This window comes from Neurospora crassa, linkage group III (assembly GCF_000182925.2).
Source record: "Neurospora crassa OR74A linkage group III, whole genome shotgun sequence".
Classification (NCBI taxonomy): domain Eukaryota; kingdom Fungi; phylum Ascomycota; class Sordariomycetes; order Sordariales; family Sordariaceae; genus Neurospora; species Neurospora crassa.
The window spans coordinates 2,926,274-2,946,426 of record NC_026503.1 but is presented as its reverse complement, the minus strand read 5'-3'; the positions used below and the strand labels follow the sequence as shown (position 1 = coordinate 2,946,426).

Below are 20,153 nucleotides of genomic sequence, written 5' to 3'. Positions count from 1 at the left end.
TTCTTTTTTTATTTATCTCTTTTCATCCTCACGTCAAAACAGGATTATCATCGTAATTCCCCCACTTTGTTGGCACCGGGCAGCAAGACACCTTCAGCGTACAAGGGCCCCCAGGGTACCTGTCCCAGGGCGGGTCGCACCCGTGCTTACCAGCTTTTAGGTTGTCCCGGTTGAGCGCATAGTAGCGGTCGTCTTGGCAGCGGCAGATGGCGGGAACGCAATTGTGGGGGTCGGCGCTGTTGGAGAAAATGGATAAGGTTAGTTGATGGGTGGTGGGGATTGGGTGAACAAGAGGAGAGGAGAAGGGAGTTGTGGGAAGGGAGAAAGTCAGGGCGGGGTGTTATTCTCGAGGACGATGACGATGAAGTGCAAAGAGTTGAGGGGCGGGGAACAACGAAATGAAAAAAAAAAAAAAAAAAAAAGGAAAACCACTTACAAATAACCACATTGACTCTTCGTGTTAAGTCTCCCTTCCAGGATGTGGCTCGCCACCATGCTTTGGACGAGCTTATCGTCGGTTGGGTGGCCTAATACCCTTCCTGTGCCTGTGATGTTTGTGATAATGCTAGCGGCCACAAGAAGTAGGGCGTTGTTGTTGACTGTGAACCTCATCGTTGAGGTTGAGTTCTCACTCGATGCTTATTCAAGGCGAAATGCTGAATAGGTGCTTTGACGAGTTTCTGGGTTTCCTCCTTAGTTTGTTCCTATAGCTGCTTGTTGTTTGCGGCGTGTATGTTGAGAGTGTTTCGAAAGAACAGTAAGCAGATAGTAAAGAAGAGTCAAGTCGGAGGAGTTCTGGTTAGGTGACTGATGGGTCTAAGGAGTGTACAGAGTTGATGGAGAAACTTCCTCGAGTAACAGAAACAGGGATCAAGAGAAACGGGTGGGAGGAAGTGTCAAAGTGTCTTTATATCTCCCAAAGAAGTGATGAATAACCAAGAAGGCGTGACGCCTCGAGTGGCTGAATAGTCGGGTCGGGTGGTTTACTTTGGCCACTTCTTGAAGGGAGGACAAAAGCGTGTAGTTTGGTGTTATAGCAGGATGTTGCCGATTACAAGGTAGCTCCAAAGACTTTCCCTTCGTGATACGGGGCGGAATCATCTTTGAGTGATGACGAACCAGCGAATAGACATGAGCATACCACTAGTTGGGAATAAGGGAGTCACTAGGCAAGGGGCAGGTTCAAAGAATCAGGACGGCCCACCAGGTAAGGCTTTGAACAAACTCACCCCTGGCTGACCATGGGACCCGGGGGGTTTCTTTATGAGTTACCGTGGCACAACAATGAACTTGTTGGCCCCTGATCACCGCGTGACGCCTTGTAGAGAAACCATACTCTAAATATAAACATGGCGAAGTCGAGGGTCAAGCAATATATAAAGGCAGAGAACAATTCTAAGGTGAGGCCAGACTTTTGATCGACCTTGATATTGTCTCCTCCCTCTTACTATGGGTTCATCCGTTCGGTCACAGGTCCGCCGGGGACATTGTCGTCTCCAGGAGTTGGAATCGTCGAGCTTCAGTCAACTCGGACGGGTGAAGGATGGTTGCTTGATGGTCTTCGGGACGACCAGAGATATGATGGAGGACAACTCTGTCCAACCAAACTGAATTAAAGCTGCGCATGAACTGGTTCCGTTGTTTTTCTGCATTTCGATGGCAAGATACATGGAAGACAGTTGAGCCTAGAACCCAAATCGGGTATTCCAGGTAAGGTAGGGGCGACCGAGCAGTTCGACTGCTTCCTTCGTGATTCACTTGCTCTCCATCGCTCCTTCTTTTTTTTCTATACGGTATTCTCTACAAAAAACTTGATATCAGACTTGATCTCGAACCACAACACCAAGGGGCATCGGATGGCAATCAGGTGGTGCCTCACAACGAAGCCAAGCAAAAGCCGAGATACCTGTGTCTTTATATGCTGATGTTCACCATCCAGCATGATCGTCTTCGATACCATATTGACCATAAGGCTCAACGTCTTGGAGCTATCTCGCAAAAGTTCCTTCCATTCTGTCTGTTCAAAGCGGCTCGTCTTTGTCGAGTGTCCGTGGAGCATGACCCTTGTCTGTTGTGCTGCCGGGTCCTTCTTGATTGCCCTTGTTCGTTTGGGAGAAAAATGCCGATTGGAAATTTACTTTGTTCAGTTGTACCTGTGCGCGGCTTCTTTGTTAGCTGACTACGGGTGTGCGTCTGTCTGAACTTCTACCATAGGTTCCAAAACGCAATGTACGTTTTTTTTTTTTTTTGATATGGATGAGATCCACTCGTAAAGTGATATAGAAAACCTCGAAACAAATGATTTGATGTTACCACGGGAACAAGCCCTCCGACTGCGGAGTGTCTTGCAACAAAACCAGACATGGAACGGCGATGGCCCAATGGTTGTGTGGTTTTTGCCAGGCCCGAGTGTGACCGACCCATTCTAAAATTGGCCATGTCTTATTCACCTTGCTTAGCACAGGCAAGCCCCCCCCCCCCCTATTGGAGCACTGCAAGACTGGCTCATCCTTGATGATAGAGTCCTCACGTCGCTCCTTCCCCAGACTCATTCATGTCCGGAAGGCATACAAGAAAAAGCGACGGCGAGCAAGTGGGAAAGAGCGAGCACTGAAATTCTCGTTCGTCCCTGCAAATGTAGATGACGCCTTGACAGGACCCTGAAGCCCTTGAGCATAGTAAGCTCATAGAGGTACTTACATCGTCGCAGTGTCCCTGGCACATCGTGATCTCAGTTGCACCGCTTGAGTGTAGTATGTAGTCATGTTAGTGTAGATGTACAATGGACCGTACCTCAAGACCGCCTCATCCGGCTTACCGACGCGACAAGTACAGAGTAAGTACTGCCTCTTGCGCCATCACTCGCGTCATTCATTCCCGAGATCTCATAGCATGTGGATCGGCAAACCGATCTTCGGACTCCCGAAGCCAAGGACGAGACCGTGAAATGAATGAATTGCATGCAGTCCAGACCTGGTTTGTTTGTCGGTTTGGTACAACAAAATGCCTATTTCCACACTCGGAATACTGAAACGGAAAAGCACTCGAGTTTCGAGCGGACCGTGCCGTAGGGGACTGCTGTCTCCTATCGTTTTCAGACTTTGAAGGCTAGGTACCTATGGGTGAAGACGGAGAGCAGGATAAGAAGGCTTCTGGCGCGTTTTCCACCCTGGTTATCTATGTATTATCCATGACGCTTCAAACAACGGCCAGTTTCTCTCTTTGCAGGCCAATAGTAAGAGCTCTAGATCTCCCCTGTTAAACCGAAGAACTGAACTAAGGAACAAACAAACCAGTACTGGATTGTATGTACATCACCCGATAAGCATAAATCGTACAGTAACATCATGCACCACCATATGTACCTACAGAGGTGCCCGACGATGCATGACAGTACAAGTGAACCTGTTCGGCACCCACTCACTCACCTCACCACACGCCTTGAAGTTGGGATCTCTCACCTTGCTTCCCGTCCCACACGGCCGTTTGACGTGTGGTTGTAGAGTTCCCTCACCGCTTTCTAACTTTCCAGTGAGTGGTAAAAGTGGCTGGGCTGAATGAAGGGTGGGTGGGTGGGCGGCCGGCGGCGTCGCGGGTAGCGGCTTTTCTAGAACTCCCATCCGCATCCGAGAAGAGTCATGGGCCCGGGGCATGGTCGGTGCCGTAACAAGTCTAAGGGTGTCTTGGAGCACAAATTCTCGTGGGACAGCCAATTTCAGGGTTCACGAATCGGGCTGTTGTTGCGAGATTCCGGGGGTTTTTATGTTTGAACTGACATTGGCCATCTACCGTACAAAGAGAGTAGAAACGACTAAGATTAATGAACTCGTGTGGTTGAAGAAAGGTAATTGGAAAAGGCGATAAGGGCTCCGTTCCGCACGCCTGTGTTTGAACGTCTCTTAGTGGTTGGTTTTTGTTGACGATGATGACGGTGATGTAACTCACAACAAGCATCCAACGAACCCAAAAAGGGGACAACGGGAAGGAAACAGTGAATCTGCCTTTCCCGTTCGTCACAACAAAGATGGCCGGCTGCTTGCTGGCTGGCTGCTACACAACGCAAAACTGTGGAGGAGTGCACATGAGGACGAGGCGGGTCGGGTTGTCTGCAGCCAAACAGAGTGGGTGGTTACATACACCAAGCAACTCCATGTAGGGTCCCAACCTCTACGCTCCAGAACCCAAAGTTTCCCCTTTCCTTCCCCTCATCCCCTCATTAACCGTTGTCCTATTCGTCCATTTCGTCATTTCTCCAAGTAACCCAATGCTTCCAACCCGAATCAGTATCAAAAGGTCCGAACAAAACGAAAGTTGCGAGAGGTATTGTTGCGCTAGATGGCGTGCAGTTGGGTTCGAACCGAGTGGGCCAGAAACGTACATGCAGACGCTTATCGCAAGGCAGAACAGGAACCGCGCGTTCGCATTAAAAGTGATGATATCGAAAAGAACGAAAGAGAAGAAAAAGTCCAAGTAATAGAGGCCGCGCATGTTATGGGCCAAGAAAAACCTTGCTAATCATAGGTGTTCAATAAGGGCGGCCGGGAAAGTAGTGTATTTGGAGTGTCTGTTTGGTTGCCAATAACATCAAACATACAGGGTTTAGCGCGTGGGGAGGGAGATCTGGGGAAATCCGCTTCTTAATGTCGTCTCGCTCGGAGTTTGTGCTTGTTGGGACGCCATTGTGTTTAGCACTCTTTCGTTCTCCATGCCAATTTATCTAGGGTCCGTCAATCTCTCAAACTCGTGACAAGTCGAGTCCGGGGTAATGTTTCTTATCAAGAATACTAAGGTATAACCGACGTGCCCGTGAACCTCCTGTGTAGCGTAGCGTAGCGCCGTAGACGCAACACACGGGACGCTCGCCCGTTAGTCGAGGTGTCGACGACGTGTTGGGCTTTCTTAGGTTTGGTCAGAGAGAAAATCGCAACCACAAGTGATATCGAAAAAGATCAATGGCCAGCCAGTCTCTATCCTGTTTCAACTCTTTCGTTTGCACCGTCCATGTTGATTGGTCGGCGCTATCGAATCCGCAGATAAGGGGTGCTGGATGCGTTACCTTGCATAATGGAGGTGGTGGGTGAACGTCTTCACGTCTCACTGCAAAGAGAGAAAGCAATCAGACCGAGCTCCATGTCAAGCTTGGAGATTGGCCAGCATCACGACAGCCTCACTCGCACCCCACAGGCGTCGAGTACGTCCACCTACATACAGGCGGCCGGGGTTCTTCCTGCGCTTGTGTCGTTGGTGTAGGATGTGTGCCCCGTTGTGTCCAGCCAAGCCAACAGGCACAAGCAACACGGCCGCCGACGCCGTGGAGAAATTGTGTGCTGCAAGGAGGAGTTTGTGTGATAAATCTCGATCGCTACGACCAGGCAAGAGGAGTGAAAACTCCCCAGTGCCTCGCGAACCTCGCTGCGGATGCCTAGGTACCTACTGCGCAGAGTTGGCAGTTTGATGTTTGGTTGGAACTGGCGATCCGGACCGCCGAGAATGAGCAAGATCAGCCTGGTGCGCCAACAGAAAAGCGCACAGCTATTTTGGGTAAGAGCGTGCTCTGCTAAGTACCAAGCCAGCGTGATTGTTATCGCCCGCGGAATCCTGGTTTGAGAGTACCATGAGCCCCAAAGCTTATTCATTGGGTTGCTGCTTGGGTGCTTTGCTTTTTGTGCAACCTGGAGGGAGACTCGCCACATCTTGTGACAGACTCTTGTGGAAATAATCGGACTGAAGAGGCGCTGATTGATAAGCCTGTAATGAATGAACACTGTCTTGACTCTTTTGAAAAAGGAGCGATAAGAGAAGCCGAATATTGATTGTCTCGACTGGCGTGAATTAGCTTTGCTAGTCTGTCTTGACCTCGAGAGGTGATGTTCCATGGCTGCGAGGGGAGAAGGTCAATGGCTGGGATCGCTTCATGCAAGTCGCTCACGCCCGCATTCTGATGCAGCCTGTGGATCAACCAGGCGGGACTGCTGCCTGAGATTCTGGGTTCCGGTTGGCTAGTCATTATTACTCTTAGTAGTGTATACAACGCGCACAGTGGCCATGGATGGATGTGTGGTTGATTGCTTTTGGAGTGCCTGTGTCGTCAAAGATGATTAGACTTTGGTGATATTGTCATTGTTTGGAACAATGAGTAAATGAGTAATTCCAAGCCCCGTCTCGTCTAGAAGCAACCGAAGTCTTGAATCGAGGGTCCTTGCTGATGACTCTTTGGGAACACTACTACCGGGCAGCCGGGCTATTACCTTGTACGTATTCAGTTTGAAATGGAGACAGGTCGATATTAGCGACGGGTTGATGCTCGGGACTGAACATGTCCATCAATTGCGACTTTGTGCCAGTACGCTACGTGATTTTGCCTCGTGCTCGGTTCGGTGCCCGCAAAGACGCAAGACAAGCGGTAAATGACAGGAACAACAACATGACGCGTTTCGACATGGAGACTGACCGTTAAGAGATCCCATAACCGACAACGAAGAACCCACCCAGCTTTATAACCTAATTACGACTGCTTCCTTCCAACGTGTTCGGACAACAGGTTCCAATCATTTTCAAGATTTCCAGGCTGCCTATCCGTGGAGAAGCAAACCCGCCTCAAGGCTTCCAGGTTCGCAGCGAGGTCCAGTGTCACTCCAAGCGGTGATGTTATCAAGCTGCAAGTGCCTTATCACCACAGAAGGACAGGCCGTTTTAGGTAGCGTCGGGAGTTGGGGCCAATGGCGGGCCGGCAACGTGCAACTCCACTCGCAGCGTAACAGGGCCCTCGTACCGTCTGCGTACCCCGGGCCCACCTGACCCCTTCTGGAAAGGCGGAAGAGCTGGGCAGACGGCCTCGAATGCTACCGCAGGGTACCCACGAGCTACATTGACTGGTGCAGACCATGTCGAGGCATCATGACTCCAATGCACCTGCACGGACCAGTCCCCTTGCACATCATCACGAGCTCCAGGTGTAGTCACTCGCAAGTCGCTTGGGACGCTGCCCCCCTCTGCTGCCACCTGGATCTGGCTGATGCTGCCCTGCCCATCGAGGTTCCCGTCCCTCTTTTGCCGTCTCCTCTCGTCATTCACTCACTGCCATTAATCTCAACTTCCTCTCAAGAAGAGACTGAAGATAACGTCTTTGTCTTCCCCCCTTTGGGAATCACGCATATCAAAGTTTATAGTCTACCAACCTAATAAACCAAAGAACTGCGGGCAACGGCTCTTTCCCGTGCTCCGCTCCGGGCACAAATACCCTGGGTACCTACCTAGGTTGACGATTGTACAGCTCGCCCGCCCCCAGTCTTGTGTCTGTTACGTCGGTACCGCCTGGGTACCCGATACGGTACCTCACTTAGAGGTACTGGTGCGCTATCACTTATCGCTGTCCATCCAGCAGTCCACCCACTCCTTCCTGCGGCGTCCCTCGATCCGCATCACCCATCACCGCGACCGTCGACCACGGCCAACCGACCACCCAGACACTCCCACGACAGGACCACACCCATTCCCCCCCGTTGCGTCAGGTCCCCATCCACTCATCATCCGCAACATCTCCTACCAGCACCGCCCTTGGGCCCTTCAGAATTGCCTCCCTCGGCCGGCTCTACCGAACTACCTTTGCGTCTCTCTCCCCCCATCCCATATCGCCCGTTCATCTCTCCATCCTCCGAGTCAAGGTCACAGCTTCGGTCTCCCTCTCCGCTGTCTCCGGTCTCGCACCCTCAGGTTCCGATCGCCATCGGCGGGATCCATCGCGTCTTTGACATCTATCGCCATATACCACATCCATACACCCGACACCATACCAACTTTCGCCGCTTCCGCATGAACTGCCGTATGCCGGTCCGCCGACCATCGCGTCATCCTATTGCTCTCTCGACCCGTTTCTCATAGACGCTACCTAGTACAAATCCGCCATCCTATACAGATCAATCGCACAACTAGATATAACCCAGCCGCAACCCTCGCTGTTGTCGAACCGATTGATACGGACGAGGCCAGCCTGCGGCCGATCGGGTCTGAGTCATTGACTTGACGTAGGACGTCAGTCTGCCGCGGTGGAGGAAGAGCAGCTGTCAACAACCACGCTTCCGTACTGATAGCAGACGTCCAGGTACAACAGTGTCGGTGTCGGAGCTTGGACCCTATTCTACTGTGTCCTGAGCCTTCATCCGTCCGTCGTTTCCTCCATCAACCTCAGCTGCTCGACTGCCTGTTCGTTCTGCCGTTCTTCCGCTCTTTTTCGCATCGACGGTTCCATCAGCCACCCGTTCGGGCTCACCTAGGCATCCCGTCCTCTCCGACTCCTCCAGACTTTGAAACGATTGTACTGAGCTCGACCCCCCTTCGCACCTCCTCTTCCATCCCATACCACCGTATACTCTCTCTTGGCTCCACCCAGTCTCATCGTCGCCTGGCTGTCCATCTGCCATCCCCATCCAAGCCTGGCGCATGACAGATTCGAAGAACCATCAAGGTACTTCGTACTCGAACCTCTTCCCTCGACCACGCATTTGCCGTTTCATCTTTGGCTTCGACACATCCTCGACCTATCATCTCCACCTGCATCATTGCATAACCGAACGCAATCGGCCTTATTCATACAAACTTCTCTGCTTCTGCCTAGAGCTCCTCTTCATCATCCTCACCACCTCAACCCCGGATCGATAGCACCATACTATTTGGCGTATACATGCCTGCCAGACTTGAGGTTGACGTCTTCCGAATAGTTTAGTCCCTTGGGCTACCTACCTTTACACTGACTTCCCGTCATCAACACATACACCAGGAAGCCATGTCGGACCGAACGTCTGCTTCCTCGTCTTCGAGGAGGACGAAGCAGAACTACGATGCCATTGGATCCTTTGTCATTGACCAAGAGATAGGAAAAGGAAGCTTTGCAAAGGTTTATCTAGGTCGACATAAGGTTAGTGTACTCTGCAGCCTCACCCTGATCGATCTTTCAGCATCCCATTCGGCCTTGACCTCACATCCGTACCGTGATCTGGGCTGCTTGTTGACATATCGTGCCTACAGGTCACTGGCGCATTGGTTGCTGTCAAATCCGTTGAGCTCGCCCGCCTAAATAAGAAGCTGAAGGAAAACCTGTACGGGGAGATCCAAATTCTCAAGACCCTCCGACACCCTCATATTGTCGCGCTCCATGACTGCGTTGAATCCTCTACCCATATCAATCTGATCATGGAGTATTGCGAACTCGGTGACTTGTCGCTGTTCATCAAGAAGCGAGACAAGCTCATAACAAACCCCTATACGCACGACCTTGCGCGAAAGTACCCCGTCTATCCGAACGCCGGCTTGAATGAGGTAGTGACTCGCCACTTTCTGAAACAGTTGGCGAGCGCATTACAGTTTTTGCGCGCTGGGGATTTCGTTCATCGAGACGTCAAGCCCCAGAATCTTCTTCTGCTTCCCTCTCCTCATATGATGGCGAACAACAAGACGGCAAAACACATCATGAGTGGCAGCTATGACTCCTTTACGCCTGCTGCCGGCCTAGCCTCGGCCCCGATGCTGAAGCTTGCCGATTTTGGTTTCGCCCGTGTGCTGCCGTCGACATCCCTCGCCGAGACACTGTGCGGCTCTCCTCTTTACATGGCCCCAGAAATTTTGCGATATGAGAAGTACGATGCGAAGGCCGATTTGTGGTCTGTGGGCACGGTATTGTACGAAATGGTAACCGGAAGGCCGCCTTTCAAAGCCAGCAATCATGTGGAACTTTTGAGGAAAATCGAATCATCGGGCGATGTGATCAAGTTCACAAGGGAGAGTGTGGTTAGCCAAGAGATGAAAGGCCTCATCCGCGCTCTCTTGAAGAAGAACCCGGTGGAGAGAATAAGCTTTGAAGATCTATTTAACCATCCTGTTGTCACAGAACCTATTCCAGGACTTGTGGAAGACGACATTCCCAAGCCACCACGTCGCCGGTCCTTGAAGGAGGAAAGGCCTGTTAGTCGGGCGGAAGACTCGCTCGTACCCTCGCGAAAGCAATCTCTCAGAAAGGACCTGGCAGACCGCGAGGGTGCTCCTCAGACAGCTGGTCCCTCTTCACCAAAACCTCGCCGATCGTCGCCTTTAGCGACCCCTAACGAACCCGTCGAGATCAGTAAACCAAACTACTTCCAGATACCACCGAGAGAAGATCGCCTCAGCTATTCTCCTCGAAAGGAAGCTGCTGATGGGCTAGGGATTAAGCGCCCGCAAGTTCAACCGTCAACGTCTGCTCCAACCCGTCCATCTTCGTATGTAGACCGACGACATCGCTCATCAAATGCCTCGCTCAGGGCTCCTGTCCGAGAAGCAAACCCTCCTCCAAATGATGTCACAAGGACAAAACCCAGAGGTATGGGCACCAAACCCATGACAGAGGAGGAGAGGGCAGCCCAGGACATTGCGTTTGAACGCGATTATGTGTTGGTGGACAAGAAGCATCTCGAAGTGAACGCACTTGCGGACCAAATATCAATGTATCCGCAACAGCCCCAGTCCCCAAAGTCAGCGCAAATTGTTAGACGCGCAACTCAACAAGGCTCACCCACCTCGACGAGTGGCGCAGTTCCGAGCCCACCTTCTAGAGCACTTCAGTTGGCCCAGGGTCATAGCCGTCAAGGGTCCTACGACAAGGCACTTGGCACGAGTCCCAGCAAGGCGACTTCAGTGATATCCAAGGCTATTCAGGATGCAAGCTTGCGGTTATTCGGATTCAAATACGCCCCTCACCTACTAAGCAAAGGTCCATCTCCTGTTCCGATGTACAACCCATTCCCGACGTATCCAGCCCCTAATACCCCCACCGGCTTGATTTCAGATGGGAAGCAAGGCACCCCCGTGGACGAAGACTCCCGTGTGGCCCAGTGCATAGAGGATCACGCAACACGGAGCGATGTCGTGTACGGATTTGCCGAAGTCAAGTACAAGCAGCTTGTCCCGCTCGCTCCCTCGATGGACCATGGTCTTGGTGGTGCGCCCATTGAAAAATCGGCGGAGGAGGATGGGCTTACAGCCGAAGCTATCGTCTCGTTATCCGAAGAGGCGCTGGTTCTGTATGTCAAGGCGCTCACCCTTCTGGCCAAGTCGATGGATATCGCCAGTCTCTGGTGGTCACGGAAGAACAAGGTTGAGTCGACCAATAGTATCACTTCGGCAGCACGGGATTCAGCAAACTCGGAGGCCCTGGCTCTCAGGATCAACGGCGCTGTCCAATGGATCCGTTCACGCTTCAATGAAGTCTTGGAGAAAGCCGAGATTGTTCGACTCAAGCTGGCTGAGGCACAAAAGCGACTACCTGAAGATCATCCCAGTCACCCAAACAACCATGCGAACGACTCGACCGCTTTGAACAGTCTCAGCACTGTCGGCGTGTTCTTGAGCGAGGGTATCAGTGCAGAGAGGCTGATGTACGATCGCGCCATCGAGATGAGTCGTGCTGCTGCCATCAATGAGATCGCCAACGAGGATCTCCCTGGATGTGAGATTTCTTACATCACAGCGATTCGTATGTTGGAAGCTGTTCTGGATCAGGATGACGACCACCTTCCAAAACGAAAGGTTTCTGGCGCATCGAAGGAGGAGAAGACTGGCGCCAACGAGTTATCAGACGAGATGAATAACGAGGACAAGCAAGTCGTCCAAAATGGTGAGCCAACTTCCGTGCTCGTACAAAACAAAGCTAGCCTTTACTAACATGGATCATCATAGTGATCAATATGGTCAACAACCGACTTACGGTCCTTAGGAAGAAGTTACGTCTGATTGAATCAGCTTCGAAAGCACAGCAACAAGAAGAGCAAAAGCAACAGAATCTCATGCGTCGGCGCAGTGGAGAAATGACATCCCGGAGCGTCCCTGCTTAGCAAAACTATGCGTTACCTTACGAATGAACGACACAGATCCAAAACCGAAGATATCAGCATTACAAAGCTCATATGCCCCACGGCTGCTAGTATACTTGGATCGCGCCTTTTTGGCCTCTCTCCACTTCACTCTCATCTTTGTTATTTTCATCTACTTGTTTTCTTGTTATCGTGCTACATATCATACCAGGAGTTAGGGTTTGCGCTTATTTGTTCATCTTTTCCTTGTCGTCCACCATGTACTAGCTCTCAGGAGATGGTCTGGTTTGACAGTACACATTGCGCTGGCGCCAGAGGCTCGGGCGTATCTCTCCATTGTCGAAGACAATACCAAGCTTGGGCGCTTGGCAGAGCTTCAGTGGAAGAACTTGAAATTACCTTCGGACGGTTTACAATAACAGAGGCGTTTGAGGAAGGAATACATTTTTGGGGGGGATTTCTACTACCAGATTGTTGTCAAGACAGTATTTTTCGGAGTGTTATGTTAGCGGCTTCCTTTGACTTTTGTTTTACTTTCAGTGTGTTCTAATATCTTTTTTCTTTTCTCTTCTAGGATCCTTTGATGTCAGGTTTCGGTTGTTACTAGCAAGTTCATGCAGTTCGTGGTTACTGGCACATATCATGCTCAGTGCCTATCATTTGGATGGGACAATAAACATACAATTTATATCTCCACGCCTCCCTGTTCCCACATGTTGATCAGATCATGGTCTTTCAGCCTGCCCATGTTGTATATTGTCATTTCGTCGGTGGCTAGCCACGGAAAACATGCCCGTTCACATTCGTTGCCTAGTTCATGATCTTATGACTGTATTATTGTTGGCACAGGACTTTGGGTATATCATTAAACTATTTTGAAGTCGCTCTTTTCTCCATACCTCATCTCGCCAGCGTGTAAACTAACCTCAACTTAAACGCCCTTCGAAAACGTCTGTCCGCCCATCTTGTTATCGAACTCGACGCACTCACTCAACCCGCAAAGCTCAAAAAGCTCTCTAATCCCACCGGGAACCTGCTCCACATTCTCCCCTGCGCCCTTTTGCTTTTCGGTAAAGCCAGCCGTCACCGCCCCCGTCTCCAGCAACTCCTTCGCTGCCTTTTGGTAAGCCACGTACGCATGCGTCATGGCAAAGCACGGCCAGATGGCGATTCTGTACCCCAACTCCTTCGCTTCTTTGGCGTTCACCAAGGGCGTCAGTCCTCCAGGAACGAGATTGATCAAGCACGGGGTTGGGGCCATTTCCTTTGTGAACTTGGCCATCTGTTCCCGATCCTTGACGCCTTCCAAGAACACGGCGTCCGCGCCGGCTTCCACGGCGGCCTTGAGGCGAGTTAGGGCTTCATCAAACCCCATGGACTGAAGCGCGTCGGTGCGGGCGATGATCACCAAATCACTTCCCAGTCTCTCCCTCGCTTCGCGGGCCGCACGGATGCGCGCGACAAAGGTCGCTACGTCCACCATCTCTTTGCCTCCCAGGTGGCCGCACCGCTTGGTGGTTACTTGGTCTTCGAGGTGGAGGCCGGCTACACCACCCAAGATGTAGCGCTCGACGGTCCGGGCAACCATGACGGGCCCGCCGAAGCCGGTGTCGATGTCGGCAATTAGGGGAACGGAGCGGTCGAGGGAGGAGAGCATGGACGCTTGGCGGACCATGTCGTCGGCGGTGGTAAGGCCAAGGTCGGGCATGCCTAGGAGGGAGATGGCGGTTCCGGCGCCGGTCTGAAAGTTAAGGGGTTGTTCTGTTAGTCACGGGTTTAGGGGGAATCAGATGCAAGTTGGTGCTAATTGCATGCGATGCGAAACTTGTCGAACTTACCATGTACAGATTCTTGAAACCCTGCTGAAGACAAACCCGCGCGGAGAGACCATCTTGAACGCCGGGACAGACGATGAGATCATCCGACTCGAAGAGTTGGGCGCGGAGCTTGGCTGCTGCTTGGTTGATTACTGCCATTTTGTCGGTTGTGATAATTGAACGAGGTGATTTGATTATGTCAATGGATCGATATCAACAAGACAGGGACAACAAGAAGTATTTTATTCAGATCAAGAAGATAACCGATTTGTATAAGTACAATTATCAATGTTTACTAATCCAGCGAGCTTTCACCGACCGCTCTCCGGAATGGCGGTGCGTGTTTCTTTTCAAGTTAATGGCGAAGGCGCGAGAGTTCTGAATCGTCGGTTGTTTGACATCATGATCCATTGATCTTCGCTCCGCTTTCGGAGTTGGTGGCCTTCCGGGAGGAGGCGGGATCTCCAATTTTTTTTAGTGTTAGTGCAAGTTCGTGCCGATTGAAAGCGCCAAGGGCGGCCGACGTAGCGTGGATGGTGGAGAGTGGATTTGGATCGTGGGGAGAGCGGGGCGAAGGTTGAAAAGATGAATGGCTTTTGTGTTGATCGAGGTGCCTATTTTTCTCGGTTTCCGATTCACAGGGGTCTCGCTGCCAAGATTCTTAAGTAGGTAAACTTCGATGTCAGGAAAAGGCATCATGGCGATCAGGAAACTTCCTTTTGCAGAACATCAACAATTTTGCGACCCTCTGTTTTCCGAATGACGACCATCTTTCACCCCCCCACGCCCGTCTTGTCGTGGGGGAGGACATAAGGTACCTAAGGTCGGAAAGAGTTGCCGAAAGTGAGACATTCCTCCGTTGGGCTGCTTAAGTACTCCTCATTCCTCAGTTGCCAAAAGTTGAGCCTCAACGTTCCATTGCGGCAATGTCGTGGTGTAGAGACGAACGTCGTCCGATCTTTCGGTCTCGTCCGTGAACTTCGACTCTCATATTGATCTGTTATCTACATGCTAACACTCTTGAGCCGTGTCGTTGCAATTGATTGACACATCGTGAACGACTTCGAGGACTCAAATATTCCATTGCAATATATACTTCCCCCATATCATCAGTTCCTCTAACACTCCTATCCCCATATCAACCCCCCTCATACTTGACTTATACCCAAACAACAACCATGGCAACCTTCCCCGCCTCCTGGACCCTTACTCCCTCCGCCCGCCTCGAAATCTTCACCAGCCAAATTCTCCCCACCGAACTGCAACCCTATCTATCCAACAACCCCCCTTCCCCAACCACATATACAACCAAAGACACCACCACCACCCGTCGCCGGCCCCTCGCCATCCTAATAGTCGGCCAAACCGGCGCAGGCAAGACCCGCCTAGCGCCCCTCCTCCGCCGCGCCATGACCGCCTGCCACCCCTCCCACCGTTCCCCGGCCCACTTCATAGCCGACACCTACAAGACCTACCACCCTCACTACGCCTCTTGCCTCGCCCAGTTCCCCCCGGCCCAAGCCTCTGTCTTGGCAGGACTGGACGCCCGCCTCTGGCTGCAGATGGCATGCCAGCACGCCGCTGAGGCCGGCATCGATGTCTTGGTGGAATCTGCATGCAGGCATCCAGATGACTTTTGCAAGCTTGTTGAGATTTTTGCAAAGGCCGGGTATACAGTGAAAGTGGCCATCTTGGCGGTGCCCGAGGGGGTGAGCAGGTTGGGATGTTTGGTCCGGTATTGGAAAAGGCTACCGGAGGCTGGGTCGAGGGGACTACCTGTGAGACTGACGCCGAAGAGGGTGCATGATGAGAGTTATCAGGGGTTGATGGAGGCGGCGAGGTTCGTGGATGAGAGTGGCGCTGTGGATGGGGTAGTGGTCGTCAGGAGGGGGGAGGAGGTGGCGTTTTGGAATGAGAGGGTTAGAGTGGAAGGGGATGGGGAAAGAGTAGAAGGAGAAAGAAAAGGGGAGAGGACGAGGAGGTGGGTGAGGGAGCCTGCTGGGGGAGCGTTGAAGGCGTTGGAGATTGAGAGGGCTAGGAAGCTGTCGGTAGAGGAGAGGAGGATCGTGGAGGAGGATGTTGAAGTTTTGAGGAAGCTGGGGGATCCAAAGGTGGATCTAGAGATTGAGGATATTCAGGCGTTGGTGGATGGTATCGGAGCTGGGTTTACTGGGACATTTCCGCCTTTAGAGCCCTTTGATGCGGATAGGTTTGTTGGGAGTGTTGGGGTGATGGCGATATCACATTAAGGGCACATTTATCGGTGAGTATCATCACTACGTTGCAGTAATTCCACCCTAACTGAACGCTGGAAAGCGATTTACAGGAAGAACTCCTGCGTTCCAGTACGCAAATACCCTGACATGGTCCTAGGAGGTAAGATCCGTATGTCTGTCATTTTCGGACATCGCCCTTCCGTAGACTTCTCTCTCAACTATGTCACTCCATTGGGTATACAGAGATCTCGTCGCTCACACTTTTGTCGTCTGAACTCTGCGAATACCCTTCCGAGGTTGTTTTCATCTGAACATTGCTGGATCCCGTTGTACACTTCTTCTTGTCTCTCAAAATATCACGTATAAGACTCTCGGAAACTCAGAGAACTCTCCTTCTCTCCACCTTTCTACCATAAAGCTTCCATTTTCCTCAGTTCAATCTTCAGGGTCCTTCTTTTACCGTTGCGGATTCATCTTGATCAAACTGAACGGTACCCTGGATCTCAGTACTCAAACTATCACCAGGCATCAAATCCTTACTGGCTCACCTTGACACCACGCCTCATTATTACTGCCAGCATCCCTATCATTGTCACCATTACATTTTTCAACATCTTTGCTCTCACAAAGCTCAAGAATTCGTGGTATATCAACCCTTGGCCCGCTTCACTAAAATGCCCAGAGGCAAAGCCGGCACCGGACGACCCAGGCCGATCTTCAAAGGGCTCAACGTAGCCCTCTCCGGCACCTTCCACGGCCAATGGACGGACACGAACATCTCCAGATGGGTGAATCTCCGAGCCGGCACGTTCAGCTGGCGGATGAGTGAAGACGTGACCCATCTTGTCTGCACAAAGGAAGAATTTGACAAGAAGGGTCCTAGAGGTGAGTTTTCCTGGCGATTCCCGTGCTACCATACCATAGCGAGAAAGATGACATACATATGTGACGAGAAAATATTTTCGGTATGGCAGTGTAAGATCAAAACATGGTACTGACACATACGATCCGAAACAGTCAAAGAAGCACTGGCACGCGCGTACAAAAAGGACAAGAAATGTTATCTCGTCTCCTTGGACTGGCTTGAGGATTCGATCCATGAAACAAGACGGCTGTGCGAGGACGAGTTCTCGCATGTGGCTACGCTTAAGGCCTTGAAGAATAAGGCTAGGCTGGAGAAGAAGATTGCGAAGGGCGTGGAGGAGGAGAATAGGGCAGTGAACCAGAGTAAGTCTGGCCTGTGGTTTATATCCACAAGCCTTAGAAGAACACTGTTGACTAACAAAATCATTTGTTTAATCAGACCTCTACCGCGTCTATTTCGACCCGACCGACTTCTTTGAATACAACATTATTCTAGCAAGGGATGGTGAGGAAATGGGCATCACTGGTGAGAGATACGTGGTCAAGGTGAGCTTTCTCTTTAGGGAAATCCTTTTCCGTCTGCCAACATCTCGAACGTCGCATACACAACCAACTTTGTCCCTTCAAGCTTCAAAAGACAACTAACACCAAGTAGCTGTACGAATCCAACGCCCTCCCTCATCTATACCACGTGGGCGTCAGGTACTACAAAAGCAAGAAGGACACCATGCCGAAGCTCCACCGCCTTACCGAAACCCCGGGTGATTTTCAGCGGGAATACGAATCCTTCAAGCGCTTTTTTGAGATCAAAGTCGGATATCCATGGGACGAGAGACTGGTCAGGGGCGTGGGAAGTTTGGGAGCGAAGTTCTTTTCCTATCAACCACCAGTAAGTGCTTATCTTTTCCACCATCTTACGAACGATACCGAGTGTTAGCAAGGTCAGCAGGGAGAGTGGTACTGACCTAACCTCGCTCTTGTCATAGACGGGTGGTAAACCAGTTGGCTGGGTTCCACAAGAATACATTCCCAAGGAGCCAACTGCGCCTCACGAGGCAGAAGACAACACCGGCTCGGAGTCTGTGCCGAGTGATCAACCTGCCATGACACTCAACTCTGGAGTTACTCATGAAGAGGAACCTACCACTTCTGCACAGGAAGGAAGTCAAGATCAAACGCATCAGAACGACCAAAGTCAGCATCTTGAAGAGGCTCAGTACACTGATTCTCCTCATACGCCCCAGCATGACAGGCGGGAGACTTCAGAGGAAACAACAGAAAATATGCTGCCCACACAAAAAGCAGACTCCACCGGAGAAAACGCAACAGTCACCATAATGCCAGTGGTGGACAGGGAGACACAGGTTTTCTAACCCTATTCATCGCGTCAAGAAAAGGGAAGGCATGTGAAGGGAAGTCTTGCGCAGGAGAAGCATGATTTGAGACATATCCAATCCAGAGAAGCGAGAATCGAAGCACCGACGAATAAGAAAACACAGACGGATAATTACAAGGGGTGTTATGGGAGGTGCTTGTTGTTGCAGCTCGGCTTTTGCTTGCACGGTCTTTCATACAACAATACTTATCAGCACAAGGACAGTAAGGGAGACATGGGCGATAATAGCCCGACTTCAGTTCAGGTGTATTATACCCTGCCAAGTTTAGTCCATTAATCATAGCGTTGAATTATTATTTCCCCAACATCACCAACAACCTGCCCCTCTCTCTCCAGCGCTTCAGTGACCCCCCACCCCAAAGTTCACACCACCCATCAACCCCCCTCAAAACCTCAACTTGGGCAACACAAAAACCACCAACAGCAGCACCACCATCAACCCATAAACATACGCATACAACATCATCCTTCCCCACCACCCTTCTCCCTCCGTCATCCTCTGCAACGTGCTCATCTTGCCCGTGACCCTGGTCATGCCCTGCTCCGTCTTGTTCATGCCTTCACCCGCCCTCTCCAGCGTTTCTTTATCTTCCTCCAAATACGACGAAAAGGCCTGCGAGGAGGCCTTCAGCTCGGTGGCAAGTTTGAGGATGGACTCGGAGAGAGCGTCTTGCTCGGCCCGCTGGGTGTCGAGGATGGCTTCGGCGGTGGCGGAGATCGTTCCGGGCTGTGATGAAGAAGTTGCTGTCGTGGAGGGCGGGAGGAGGGAGGAGGATGTTGTTTGTGCTGTTGGCTTTTCGTGGGCTGTGTCATTGTTGTCATTGTTGGGCTGCCGGCGAGGGCGGATTATTTGTGTGGTGGTTGTTTCAGGAAATGGTTGCTTTTCCGAAAGGAGTTCGGGCTGTTGAGTCCTTGTCTCTTCCATCGGCCCCTCCGTCCCTTGCTTCTCGTTCAATTCCTGGTCTTGTGGCTGCTGCTCCTTTTCTTCTGCGTTTGGTGCTGCCTCTGCTACCTGGTCCTGGTCATCGCCCCATCCGTGCTCTTCTTCCTCCTCCTCCCCAAGTACAGGCGCACCATGTGATTTGTTGGAATCGAGGCTCTCGCTTGGCGTCGCTATTATGTCGGCAAGAATATCTTCGCTGTCGGACGTATCTTCGCCATTATCACCCGCCCCTCCATGCCTGCTGGCCTCTTCTGCTGCGGCGATCTCGGCCAAGTCACTCAGGCGCTCCGTAAGCTGTTCGATAATTTCTCGCTTCCGTACCAAATCGGTTTGGATCTCGTTCTTCCGGACATGGATTTTGACCCCTAATGCCTCCTGCTCTAGCTTGGTGAGGAGTGACCGGGCATAGTTGATATTCTACGGTTGTCCTGTTAGCATGTTGGGCATAGAGCGTACGTCCCGGGTGGCTTCATACTGCTTTCGCCTTCTCTCTTTCATACTCGCTTGCCCGTAGCCTGGCTTCGCGCTCGGCATCAGCGCGCAGGATGGTTTGTTGAAGGCGGTTGAGAAGTCGGGTTAGATCCGTCAGAGGATCTGCTGGGCGCGCAACCGGTGTAACGCCCGTGGTTGTTAACCCGGGGATATATCGAACCATTGTCTGCGTGGTTATGATATGGAAATGTTGACTGGTGTTGCGATACTCGCAGCGGGCTGTTCTGAATGCGATCCCAAGGTTGTTGATGACAATGTTTCAAGCGCAACAAGTTGGGGGACATTGATGGACAAATGTCCTGTTGGACTTGGAGCCCGGCCGCACTGTGAGGCGCGAGCTGGTGTGGGCCGACAGGGGCCTCCCATCCAGTGCAACACTACCCGTAGTGTAGCTGCAGAGCCAAAAGCCCGACTAGCTCCCATAACCCTAACCCCTTCCTCTGGATAGCAACTTCCGTGATGTGACCTCGTCCCGGCCCTTTCACGACATGAATTGTGCAACCAGACGGCAACGAACATCACATGGCTGGGGCATCATCGACAGACTTTATAATCCTATCATGCCACATGTCACTCTTGAACCCA

General features: G+C 51.6%; 7 protein-coding genes and 1 non-coding gene across 8 annotated transcripts; 3 read left to right on the top strand and 5 right to left on the bottom strand.

The window, feature by feature from the left end:
- Positions 1–28: 28 nt before the first annotated feature.
- Positions 29–612, bottom strand: NCU00192 (hypothetical protein; the record flags this gene model as incomplete). The annotated part of the gene is made up of 2 exons (XM_951322.3): positions 29–236; positions 437–612. The coding sequence occupies 2 exons, from the start codon at positions 610–612 to the stop codon at positions 29–31; spliced, it is 384 nt and encodes a 127-aa protein (XP_956415.3).
- A 2,477-nt stretch (positions 613–3,089) lies between these two features.
- On the bottom strand, positions 3,090–4,855 carry NCU14118. Its single transcript, XR_897874.1, has 2 exons — positions 3,946–4,855; positions 3,090–3,882 (listed from the first exon to the last, which is right to left on the bottom strand). It is a non-coding gene; the product is annotated as a ncrg151 (non-coding RNA).
- Positions 4,856–5,133: 278 nt separating this feature from the next.
- Positions 5,134–5,693, bottom strand: NCU00189 (hypothetical protein; the record flags this gene model as incomplete). The annotated part of the gene is made up of 2 exons (XM_951319.1): positions 5,134–5,327; positions 5,435–5,693. 2 exons carry the CDS (start codon positions 5,691–5,693, stop codon positions 5,134–5,136), a joined length of 453 nt encoding a protein of 150 aa, XP_956412.1.
- A 1,538-nt stretch (positions 5,694–7,231) lies between these two features.
- apg-1 (autophagy protein-1) lies at positions 7,232–12,624 on the top strand. Its single transcript, XM_951318.2, has 3 exons — positions 7,232–8,914; positions 9,025–11,644; positions 11,707–12,624. The coding sequence occupies exons 1-3, from the start codon at positions 8,783–8,785 to the stop codon at positions 11,859–11,861; spliced, it is 2,907 nt and encodes a 968-aa protein (XP_956411.2). The 5' UTR covers positions 7,232–8,782; the 3' UTR covers positions 11,862–12,624.
- A 25-nt stretch (positions 12,625–12,649) lies between these two features.
- Positions 12,650–14,078, bottom strand: mig-11 (menadione-induced gene-11). The gene is made up of 2 exons (XM_951317.3): positions 13,679–14,078; positions 12,650–13,581 (listed from the first exon to the last, which is right to left on the bottom strand). Exons 1-2 carry the CDS (start codon positions 13,814–13,816, stop codon positions 12,772–12,774), a joined length of 948 nt encoding a protein of 315 aa, XP_956410.1. The 5' UTR covers positions 13,817–14,078; the 3' UTR covers positions 12,650–12,771.
- Positions 14,079–14,558: 480 nt separating this feature from the next.
- Positions 14,559–16,145, top strand: NCU00186 (hypothetical protein). Its single transcript, XM_951316.2, has 2 exons — positions 14,559–15,920; positions 15,974–16,145. Exon 1 carries the CDS (start codon positions 14,836–14,838, stop codon positions 15,904–15,906), a length of 1,071 nt encoding a protein of 356 aa, XP_956409.2. The 5' UTR covers positions 14,559–14,835; the 3' UTR covers positions 15,907–15,920; positions 15,974–16,145.
- A 402-nt stretch (positions 16,146–16,547) lies between these two features.
- Positions 16,548–18,110, top strand: NCU00185 (hypothetical protein; the record flags this gene model as incomplete). The annotated part of the gene is made up of 5 exons (XM_951315.1): positions 16,548–16,758; positions 16,891–17,100; positions 17,177–17,283; positions 17,393–17,626; positions 17,724–18,110. The coding sequence occupies 5 exons, from the start codon at positions 16,548–16,550 to the stop codon at positions 18,108–18,110; spliced, it is 1,149 nt and encodes a 382-aa protein (XP_956408.1).
- Positions 18,111–18,313: 203 nt separating this feature from the next.
- Positions 18,314–19,893, bottom strand: NCU00184 (hypothetical protein). The gene is made up of 2 exons (XM_951314.2): positions 19,552–19,893; positions 18,314–19,493 (listed from the first exon to the last, which is right to left on the bottom strand). The coding sequence occupies exons 1-2, from the start codon at positions 19,729–19,731 to the stop codon at positions 18,519–18,521; spliced, it is 1,155 nt and encodes a 384-aa protein (XP_956407.1). The 5' UTR covers positions 19,732–19,893; the 3' UTR covers positions 18,314–18,518.
- Between the last annotated feature and the right edge of the window lie 260 nt (positions 19,894–20,153).